This window comes from Nicotiana tabacum, chromosome 14 (assembly GCF_000715075.1).
Source record: "Nicotiana tabacum cultivar K326 chromosome 14, ASM71507v2, whole genome shotgun sequence".
In the NCBI taxonomy this organism is placed as follows: domain Eukaryota; kingdom Viridiplantae; phylum Streptophyta; class Magnoliopsida; order Solanales; family Solanaceae; genus Nicotiana; species Nicotiana tabacum.
This window is the reverse complement of record NC_134093.1, coordinates 79,496,099-79,507,939: the sequence shown is the minus strand read 5'-3', so window position 1 is coordinate 79,507,939 and position 11,841 is coordinate 79,496,099. Positions and strand designations below refer to the sequence as shown.

Below are 11,841 nucleotides of genomic sequence, written 5' to 3'. Positions count from 1 at the left end.
TTGATTTACTGGTTTTGAATACAGAGTGATAACAAGCTTAAGGAATTTAATATTTATTTCTGTATTCATCTTACATTCTATTTTGGGAGAGTAAAATCTTATTGATTTTCTACTCCTATTTTGGAGATTAAAATCTTCAGATTTTCTACTCTAGTTTGAGATTAAAGTCTTTGTGACTTTCTACTCAATTCGAGATATAAAAACTCGGTTGCTTATATTCGGTTTGAAGATATAAAAACTTCACCGAGATACTAATTATGTTTGTCAATTTCTTTTACAGAAAAATAACAACAAGTGCGGAACAACAGAATGGTTCTATTGGGACTACTGCTACAATGGCAACTGCGTCTTCAAGTCACACAACTCCTGCACCGGCGATGGCACCGACAGAAAAACCCAAAAAGTTTTCTGGTGTGGACTTTAAGCGTTGGCAGTAGAAAATATTCTTCTACCTGACCACACTCAGTTTACAGTGATTTATCAGCGAAAACGTTCCAGTTCTGTGAGAAGAAACTCCTGCAAATGAGCGATTTGTGGTCACAGAGGCATGGAAGCATTCTGACTTCTTATGCAAAAACTATATTTTAAGTTGCTTGGAAGACGGCTTGTACAATGTTTATAGCGTCATGAAAACATCAAGAGAATTGTGGAATGCTCTTGAAAAGAAGTACAAGACTGAAGATACTGGACTAAAGAAGTTTGTGGGCGCCAAATTTTTGGATTTCAAAATGGTTGACGGTAAATTTGTCATAACGCAAATCCAAGAATTTCAAGTTATTGTTCATGACCTCCTTGCTGAAGGTATAAACCGAGTCAATATTTTTATTCAAGATATTGATTATTTTACTAATGATAAATTTATAATTGAAGGCATTGTCATAAATGAAGCGTTTCAAGTTGCGGAATTTATTGAAAAGTTGCCTCCGCTGTGGAAGGACTTTAAGAATTACTTGAAACATAAGTGCAAGGAGATGACGCTTGAAGACCTTATTGTTCGTCTACGGATTGAAGAGGACAACAAGGCTGCTGAGAAGAAGTCTCGTGAAAATTCAACAATTATGGGTGCAAATATTGTTGGGGAAGCTTCAACGAGAAAAAAAAGAAAGAAGTCGTCTGGTCCAAAGAATTACCCAAGCAAAAAGAAGTTCAAAGGTAATTGCCATAACTGTGGAAAGGTTGGACACAAGGCTGCAGGCTGCTGAATGTCATGCACCAAAGAAGGGCAAGAAAAAAAGTCAAGCAAACATGATTGAGAAGAATGATGAAATAGACGATTTATGTGCCATGCTTTCGGAGTGCAACCTAGTCGGAAATCCTAGATAATGGTGGATTAATTCGGGGGCAACTCGTCATGTTTGTGCTAACAAGGAGTTGTTTACTTCTTATGCTCTCGCTGGACCGAACGAGACAGTTTTTATGGCAAATTCCGCTACTGCAAAAATTGAAGGAAAGGGCAAGATAGCTTTGAAGATTACTTCTGGCAAGATTGTGACTCTAAATGATATCCTTCATGTTCCTGAAATGCAGAAGAATTCAGTCTCGACATCACTTCTAGTCAAGAATGGACTTAAGTGTGTTTTTGTTTCCGACAAGATTGTAGTTAGTAAGAATGAAATGTATGTAGGAAAAGGCTACCTTACAGATGGCCTTTTCAAACTCAATGTAATTGCCATTGATATGAATAAAATTTTAGATTCTTCTTACTTGCTTGAGTCAAATAATTTATGGCATGAACGTTTAGGCCACGTCAACTTCAAAACTTTGCGAAAAATGATTAATTTGAAAGTATTGCCTACGTTTGAATGTAATAACTCGAAATGTCAAATATGTGTGGAATCAAAGTATGTTAAACATACTTATAAGTCAGTTGAAAGGAATTCAAATCCTTTAAACCTAATTCACACAGATATTTGTGACATGAAGTCAATACCATCTTGCGATGGAAAAAAGTATTTCATAACTTTTATTGATGATAGTACTAGATATTGCTATATTTACTTACTTAGTAGTAAAGATGAAGCAATTGAGGCATTCAAGCAATACAAAAATGAAGTTGAAATGCAACTAAACAAAAAGATCAAAATGATAAGAAGTGATAGGAGTGGTGAATATGAATCTCCTTTTGAAGAAATATGTTTGGAATATGGCATTATTCACCAAAAAACTGCCCCTTACTCACCGCAATCTAATGGAATTGCGAAAAGAAAGAATAGAACGTTAAAGGAGATGATGAATGCCTTATTGATAAGTTCGGGTTTACCCCAGAACTTGTGGGGGGAGCTAGCACATCAAATACTCAACCGAGTTCCGCATAACAAAATGCAATCTATTCCATATGAAAAATGGAAAGGTAGGAAATCCAACTTAAAATATTTTAAAGTGTGGGAGTGTTTGGCTAAAGTGCAAATTCCTAAACCCAAAAGGGTGAAGATTGGACCGAAAATAGTTGATTGTATTTTCTTAGGATATGCAAGAAATAGTAAAGCATATCGTTTTCTGGTTCATAAATCAGAAAAATCCGACATTCATATTAATATGGTAATCGAATCCGATAATGCCGAATTCTTTGAGAATATTTATCCGTATAAAAATAAATGTGAGTAGTCTAGTGAAAAATCTAAGCGGCCTCGAGAAGAATAAAAGGAAAGTACGTTTAATGAGGAAAATCCAAGACGTAGTGAACATCAAAGGACAACTACTTCCTTTGGATCAGACTTTCTGACATTTTTGTTAGAAAATGAGCCTCAAACGTTCAAAGAAGCAATGTCTTCTTCAGAAGCACAATATTGGAAATAGGCAGTCAATAGTGAGATAGAAAGCATATTAAGTAATCATACTTGGGAATTGGTTGAGGAAAATGAGCCTCAAACGTTCAAAGAAGCAATGTCAGGGCATGGTTCCATTTTCGAACTGTTGTCCAACAATTTGGAATGACCCGAACAGAAGCTGATCATTCAGTATTCTATAGGCATTCATCTCATGGCAAATGTATCTTTCTAATTGTTTATGTTGATGATATTGTCATCACAGGTGATGATCATGAAGGTATTATCCAACTTAACCAGCATATTTCAAGTCAATTCCAGACTAAGGATCTGGGCAAACTAAAATATGTTCTAGGCATTGAGATGGCTTAATCTGGCAGCGGCATTGTCATCTCACAAAGGAAGTATACCTTAGATATTTTGGACGACACCGGTATGTTGAACTGAAAACTTGTGGACAGTCCCATGGATCCAAATACAATTGAGACTTGCTTTGACCTTTATTCTTTACAAGAGTATGGTTTAAATCAAATGGCGTTTTTGCTTCTTTAAAGTCCAAATATTTGAACTTTTCAAGTACCATTTTAATATAATGAGATTGAGACAAATCTAGACCTTGAGGAGTTTGAAGGATCTTAATTCCCAAAATTAAATCGACAACTCCTAAATCTTTCATATCAAACTTACTAGTAAGCATGCGCTTAGTAGCATTTATGTTAGCAATGTCGTTACTCATTATCAACATATCATCCACATATAAACAAACAATGACTATTTGATTTGGAGTATTCTTAATGTAAATACATTTGTCACACTTATTGATCTTGAAACCATTTGACAATATTGTTTGGTCAAATTTCGCATGCCATTGTTTTGGTACTTGTTTTAGTCCGTAAAGTGACTTAACACGTCGACACACCTTTTTTTATTTTCCTGAAGCTACAAACCCTTCAGGTTGTTCCATATAGATTTCTTCCTCTAAATCTCCATTTAAGAAGGTTGTCTTTACATCCATCTGATGGATTTAAAGGCCATACATGGGGGTTAACGCTATTAACACCCAAATAGATGTAATCCTTGTTACCGACAAGTATGTGTCAAAGTAATCAAGACCTTCTCGTTGTCTAAACCCTTTAACAACTAATCTTGCCTTATATTTGTTAATAGTACCATCAACTTTCATTTTCCTTTTGAAAATCCATTTAGAACCCAAAGGTTTATTTCACGGAGGAAGATCAACCAATTCCCAATTATGATTACTTAATATGGATTCTATCTCACTATTGACTGCCTATTTCCAATATTGTGCTTCCGAAGAACTGCTTGAGACCATAAAGAGATCGACGAAGTCGACAAACTAATCCAGACTCCCCCTGAGCAACAAACCCTGGTGGTTGCACCATATATACTTCTTCAACAAGTTCTCCATGAAGGAATGCATTCTTAATGTCCAACTGAAAAAGATGCCAATGATTCATCGTTGCCAAAAGATAAGAAGACGGACAGATGCCATCTTTGCAACTGGTGAAAAAGTATCACCATAATCAATGCCATACACCTGAGTATACCATTTAGCAACCAGTCTTGCTTTAAGGCGATCAACTGCTCCGTTTGGACCTACCTTAACTGTAAACACCCATCGACAACCAATTGTGATTATCCCCTTAGGTAAAGGGACTATCTCCTAAGTACCATTATCGTGCAAGGCAGTCATCTCTTCAATCATAGCCTGACGCCATCCTAGATAGGCTATTGCTTCTTCCACAGTCTTTGGAACCTTGACAGTGGATAAGCTAGTAATAAAGGCATGATATGAACGTGATAAACGATGATAACTTAAAAAGGTATAAGTGGGAGTTTGATTGGCAGTATTCTAGTACCTTTTCGGAGAGCAATGGGGAGATCAGTGACATCTGATGAGTGCTCAACCGAAGCATGAGACATTGCTGGAGAAGGCAATGAGTCACCCGGAGGGCTTTGTGTACCTGCATTAGGATCAGAAGCATCAACTGGATTAGTGGGTTGAGAATTAGGTCGAGGGCGTCTAGAATAGACTTGGAGTGGTAGAGTTGTAGCTGGAATTGGAGGCGAAAAGGTTGGAACTGGAAGAACTGTGGATATGGCCTTCTGAATTAATGAATTAGGAGAAAAATACGGGGAAGTCTCAAAAAAGGTAACATCTGCTGAGATTAAGTACCTATTTTTAGAGGAATCAAAGCATTTGTATCCTTTTTGTAGACGAGAGTACCCTAAAAAGACACATTTGATAGCCTTTTACTGAAGTTAGTCTTTTCCCGGGGTAAGGTCATGAACAAAACAAGTACAACCAAACACACGTAGAGAAAGTAGGAACATAGGTTGTTCTAGATAAAGGACCGAGTGTGGATTCTTGTACTGCAAAATAGAGAAGGGAATACGATTAATTAAATAACAAGCAGTAATAACTGCATCACCCCAAAAACGTAAATGAATATGATTGTGAATAAGTAATGTCCGAGCCATTTCAATGAGATGTCTGTTCTTTCATTCTGCAACTCCATTTTATTATGGAGTATGTGCACAAGAAGACAAGTGTAATATACCTTGTGATGACATGAAGGAAGAAAGAGAAGAATAGAAGTATTCTCGGGCATTATCACTGATTAATTTCTTTATGGAAATACCAAATTGATTGCGAATCTCATTACAAAAGTTCTGAAAAATAGAGAACAATTCAGATATGTTTTTCATTAAAAATAACCAAGTGCACCGAGAATAATCACCAATAAATGTAACAAAATAATGAAATCCTAGTGAAGAACTGACACGGCTTGGACCCCATATGTCCGAGTGAACAACTTCAAACATAGAGAAAGACCTATTATTGACACGCTTTGGGAAAGAAGCACGAGTGTGTTTCCCAAGCTGACATGACTCATATTCTAACAAAGACAAACTAGATAGACTGGGGACCATCTTCTGCAGCTTTGAAAGACTTGGATGTCCCAATTGACTATGAAGCAAATTAGAAGAAATAGCGGATGTGAAGGCAACTGGTGGTTTTGGAATGGATAGTTTGTACAGACCGTGTGACTCATGTCCTCTTCTAATCACCTGTCCCGTACTTCGGTCCTGCACAAAAACAGAATCCTCAGAGAAGATTACAAGACACTTGAGGTTCTTGGTTAATTTACTAATGGAAATAAGATTATACGGACATTCAGGTGCAAAAAGAACTAAAGTTAAAGGTAAAGAAGGTAGAGGGTGAGCTGCACCTATTCCTTTGATAGCAGTCTTTGATCCATTAGCTAAGGTAATAGTAGAAAAGACAGATGGAGAATTAAGGACAGAAAGAAAATTTTTGTTACCAGATATGATCTGTAGCACTAGAGTCAAGAATCCATGGTTCAGGAAAGGAAGACTATGCGACATAGGCAAAAGAGTTACCAGGTTGCACTTTGCAAGCTGTAGATGAGGTAGATGAATGTTGCTTTGATGCCTGGTACTGAAGATAATCATTATAATCTGCTCCAGTCAAAGTGATAGAGTGAGATGATTTATCCTTGACATCTTGTATAGGTAGAATACCATCTCTGATGTGAGCCACATTGATTACATGTCGAGGACGATCATTGTGACGTGGAGGCTTACCATGAAGCGACCAACAAACATCACGTGTATGTCCTCCCTTATCACAATATGTGCAATGTTTAGTGCTTTTCCCTTTTCCTTTTCTGGGTCTATTTTGAAAAGTGTTAGTTTGTACAGCCATTATAGAAGTATCATATGAGTTTACCTCCGGTGTAGATGTGATGCGCAACAATCTGGCAGACACTTCCTCCAAGGTAGGAACAGATGCGCTAGCAAGAATCTGGTCTCGAACTGAGGAGAGATCAGATCTTAATCCAATCAAGGCTAGAACCATACAAAAATTTGTCTCTCTATCTCTCCTGATCATCCAACTTGTCAGTAAAAGGCATAAGAGAATCAAATTGATCCTTTAAGGATTCTACCTGACCAAGATAGCTTGCCATGTCTTGTTGATTCTGTTGCAGGTGGACAATGTCTGAAACTACCTTGTAAATAAGTTGTATGTCATTTGTATACAAGGTTTTGGCCTTGTTCCAAACCCTGCAACATGTCTTACATGACTGAAAAAGATTAAGTAACTTACTGTCAAGAGAGTTCCATAGAAGACTGCATAATTGAGCATCTATTTTAACCCAAGTTGGTCTATCAGATGCTCCAATCTCTGTATAATTCTTGATCAAGTAATCTTCATATCCTTGACCTATAAACCACAGTTGTACAAAAGCTGCCCAAGAGGTATAATTTCCACTACCATCCAACTTAACAGTAGTAATTGTTGGAGATGGTGAAGAGGAAAAAATCGACTTTCTAGTAATTTGATTTTCAACTGCTTTATCATCTCCCATTGTTGTATTTATTACACAGGAACTGCTGAAAGTAGTGGATGAGAGTAACTACAAAAACAAGAGAAATAGGAAGAAATAGAGAAAACTGAAGAGTCGACCAAGGAGGATCTGGTTCTTCTATAGTCTTTTAATTCAAGGAAGAAAAATAAGATGGAGCAGGGACTAAAAAACCCTAGCTCTGATACCATGAAAAAAGAAGAGAACAAAGATGGTGAATAAAGTGCTTGATTATTCCCTCAAGCTGTTGGGTTTAAATAACTTTTGACAGTAATACAAATAAGGAAAGACTACAATTACAAGCCTACAAAATCTCCTAATTACTTAATTACAGGGATCTGTGTGATTACAGGGATTTGTGTATCTTTTCATATTTACATAGTATTAATTCTTGCCATATTTAACAATGACAATTCTGTGGCACATGATTTGAGCAACCTGGCCGGTCTTCAAGACGAAAACAACAACTTGACACCCGGTATTGAAAGACCACTTGTAAATGCTGTTAGATCTCGAATCGGAGCACCAATTGATATCAATTCGCATGTAGCCATTGAGCCGAACCTACATTCTGAACCCGAGAATAGCATCCATGGTGGCACTCAGTCTGGGGCTCGAGATACCCATAACAAAGAGGAAAACGGTGTTAGCTTGCGTATAATTTTTGAAATGTTGCAAGCCCAACAGGCAGCAATAGCTCAGTTACAGAGCCAACCCAGCTGCAAAGTAGGTCGGAGCCCAATCCACCCAGAGAAATAACCCACAGAGCGGAACCAGCCATAGTGAAGTCAAATGAGCAAGAATCGGGGACTACTCCCGAAATTGCTAAATTACTCGAGAAACTCACAAAGCGAGTCGAAGCCAACGATAAAAAAGTAGAAACTTATAACTCTAGGTTCGATCAGATCCCGGAAGCTCCACCAATGATAAAAGGGTTGGATTCGAAAACATTCGTGCAAAAACCTTTTTCCTCGAGCGCAGCCCCAAAACCAATTCCCGAAAAATTCCGTATGCCCGAAATTCCCAAATATAACGGAACGACCGATCCCAACGAGCATGTCACTTCTTACATATGTGCCATCAAGGGAAATGATTTAGAAGACGATGAAATCGAATCTGTGTTGCTAAAAAAATTCGGAGAGACCCTCTCAAAGGGGGCAATGATTTGGTATCACAACCTACCGCCAAATTCCATCGACTCATTCGCCATGTTAGCAGATTCTTTTGTGAAAGCACATGTCGGCGCCATAAAAGTCACAACGAGGAAATCGGACCTCTTCAAGGTAAGACAAAAGGATAACGAGATGCTGAGGGAGTTCGTATCTTGTTTTCAAATGGAACGAATGGACTTGCCACCAGTCACAGACGATTGGGCTGTTCAGACTTTCACTCAAGGTTTGAACGAGCGAAGTTCGATGGCTTCACGATGATTAAAGCATAACTTGATTGAATACCCAGCCATCACATGGGCCGACGTACACAATCGGTACCAATCAAAAATTAGGGTCGAAGATGATCAATTGGGGTCCGAACCCGCTGTTCGAAGGAATACTAATCGGGAACGAGGTCCGATTGGTGATCGATACCAACTGTACCACGGAAGCCATAGAGTCAGTGAATTGAGACATAACCTCTTGCAAAATAACAAAAGAAGTGATCAAGGTCAAGGGTCCCGAGGGATAAACAGAAGTAGTTTCGATAGGTCTGCCGGATCTAAGGAAGCACCTTGGTTATCGGAATACAACTTCAGCGTTGATGCATCTAGCATCGTATCGGCTATCGGATGCATCAAAGACACTAAATGGCCTCAACCCATGCAGATCAATCATGCCTAGAGGAATCCCAATCAAATCTGCGAATACCGTGTCACCCATGGCCACAGAATGGAAGATTGCAGGCAACTAAGAGAGGAGGTAGCCCGGTTATTCAACAAAGGGCACATTCCGAAATTTTTGAGCGATAGGGCGAAGAACCATTATAAAAATAGGGATTTTGGCAAGCAAAACGAATAGGAAGAACTACAGCACGTCATTCACATGATCATCGGCGGTGCCGATACCCATCAGGAACCCGTGCTTAAACGTACTAAAACATCGATTGTGAGAGAAAACCGATCTCGAACTCAGGATTACACACCCATCAGGAATTTGTCCTTCAATGATGAAGATGCAGAAGGGGTCATACAACCTCATAACGATGCACTGTTAATATCTATACTCATGAATAAAACTAAAGTCAAGCGTGTGTTGATTGATCCAGGTAGCTCGGCCAACATCATCAGATTGAAGGTCGTCGAATAGCTCGGCCTGTAGCACCAGATCGTACCCGCAACCCTGGTTCTAAACAGATTCAATATGGCATGTGAAACCACCAAAGGCGAGATAATTCTATCAATAAACGTGGCCGGAACCATCCAGGAAATGAAGTTTCACGTGATCGAAGGCGACATAAGATACAATGCCCTTTTCGGAAGGCCATGGATCCACAACATGAAAGCTGTACCTTCGACCCTACACCAGGTCCTCAAATTCCCAACATCGAGAGGAGTCAAAATAGTGTACAGAGAACAGCTTGCCGCAAAAGAAATGTTCTCCATCTAGGAAGTGAAACCAATATCCTCGCCTTCACCAATAAAGGAATCGGGCTCAGAAGGAGAACTAGACACCAAACAGCAATCACAGACATCGGCTTCGACCCAACCTGGTAACCAGAAGATCGAAGAAGATAATGATCAGGGGGTCCCTCAATCCTTCGTGATTCCCGATGACTCCGACGACACCAAATCAACAATTGAGGAACTGGAGCAAGTCATACTAATCGAGCATTGGCCCGAACAAAAGGTATACCTGGGAACGGGGTTGATCCCCGGACTCAGAAAAAAACTTGTTAAATTTCTTATCGATAACATTGATTGTTTTGCCTGGTCCTATTTAGATATAACAGGGATTCCACCGGACATAATGACGCATCGGCTAAGCCTGAACCCTAAGTTCAGACCGGTGAAGCAAAAGAGAAGACCTCAGTCCGAGGTAAAACACGCATTCATAAAAGACGAGGTAACCAAACTTCTCAAGATAGGGTTCATTCAGGAGGTGAAATATCCCGAATGGTTAGCCAATATAGTTGTAGTGCCTAAAAAGGAAACAAACTTAGAATGTGTGTAGATTATAAGGATTTAAATAAAGTATGCCCCAAAGATTCTTTTCCGCTACCCAACATCGATCGTATGATCGATGCCATGGCCGGTCACGAGATCCTCACTTTTCTCGATGCCTATTCCGAGTATAATCAAATCCAGATGAACCTAGAGGACCAGGAAAAGACTTCGTTTGTCACCAAATATGGAACATATTGTTATAATGTGATGCCTTTCGGGATAAAAGCTGCAGGGGCTACTTACCAACGCTTAGTAAATAAAATGTTCGAAGAACATATAGGTAAATCAATGGAAGTTTATATTGATGACATGCTAGTTAAGTCCCTGCGCGCAGAGGACTATCTGACCCATTTACAGGAAATGTTCGAGATTTTAAGGAAGTAAAACATGAAGCTCAACCCCGAAAAATATGCTTTCGGGGTTGGTTCGAGCAAGTTCCTCGGCTTCATGGTGTCAAATCGGGGAATCAAGATTAACCCCGATAAAAGCAAGGCCATCGAAGACATCACCATCGTGGACAGCGTGAAAGCTGTACAAAGGCTAACGGGACAAATTGTAGCCATAGGCCGATTCATTTCGAGATCATCAGATCAAAGTCACAAATTCTTCTCCCTACTCAAAAAGAAGAACGATTTCGCTTGGACCCCGGAATGCCAACAGGCATTAAAGGAACTAAAACAATATCTGTCGAGCCCACCATGACTTCACACTCCAAAAAACAGATGAAAAACTTTGCTTGTACTTGGCAGTATCAGAAATCGCAGTAAGCGGTGTCCTAGTTCGGGAAGAGCAAGGTACGCAATTTCCCATTTATTATATAAGTCGAACATTAGAAGAAGCAGAAGCTAGATATCAGCATCTAGAAAAATTGGCACTTGCACTCATAAGCGCCTCTAGAAAGTTACGACCGTACTTTTAATGTCACCCCATATATGTATTAACAACTTACCCACTTCATAATATTTTGCACAAGCCCGAACTATCAGGCCGATTGGCCAAATGGGTCGTCAAACTCAGTGGGTACGATATCGAATATCAACCCCATACGGCCATCAAGTCTCAAATTTTAGCAAACTTCGTGGCTGATTTCACGCCAACCCTCATACCCAAAGTCAAAAAAGAACTCCTGCTGAAATCAGGTACGTCATCGAGGGTATGGACCCTTTTTACGAACGAGGCTTCGAACGTAAAAGAGTCCGGGCTAGGCATAGTTTTAAAGCCACCCACGGGTAACACTATTAGGCAATCTATTAAAAATACCAGGTTAACTAACAATGAGGCCGAATATGAGGCCATGATTGCAGGTCTCGAGCTATCTAAAAACTTGGGAGCAGAAGCCATTGAAGCCAAATGTGACTCTTTGTTGGTGGTAAGTCAAGTAAACAAAACCTTCGAAGTTCGAGAAGATAGAATGCAAAGGTATTTGGACAAACTACATGTCATTTTGCGCCATTTCAAACAATGGACTTTACAGCATGTTCCACGAGAGAAAAACAGTGAGCCTAAT

General features: G+C 39.3%; 1 protein-coding gene across 1 annotated transcript; it reads right to left on the bottom strand.

The window, feature by feature from the left end:
• Window positions 1-4,239: 4,239 nt before the first annotated feature.
• Window positions 4,240-6,669, bottom strand: LOC142169004 (uncharacterized). The gene is made up of 5 exons (XM_075230196.1): window positions 6,192-6,669; window positions 5,571-6,130; window positions 5,348-5,459; window positions 4,646-5,014; window positions 4,240-4,391 (listed from the first exon to the last, which is right to left on the bottom strand). Exons 1-5 carry the CDS (start codon window positions 6,667-6,669, stop codon window positions 4,240-4,242), a joined length of 1,671 nt encoding a protein of 556 aa, XP_075086297.1.
• Window positions 6,670-11,841: the final 5,172 nt, after the last annotated feature.

Excerpts from the sequence above, each read along its gene's own strand:
- LOC142169004 (XM_075230196.1), bottom strand. The coding sequence starts at position 6,669 with ATGGTTCTAGCCTTGATTGGATTAAGATCTGATCTCTCCTCAGTTCGA. Across the intron at positions 5,460-5,570 it reads ACATATGGGGTCCAAGCCGT|AACTTTTGTAATGAGATTCG; the intron begins GTCAGTTCTTCA and ends TCTATTTTTCAG. Across the intron at positions 4,392-4,645 it reads CCCCATTGCTCTCCGAAAAG|TTAAGGTAGGTCCAAACGGA; the intron begins GTACTAGAATAC and ends GGGTGTTTACAG.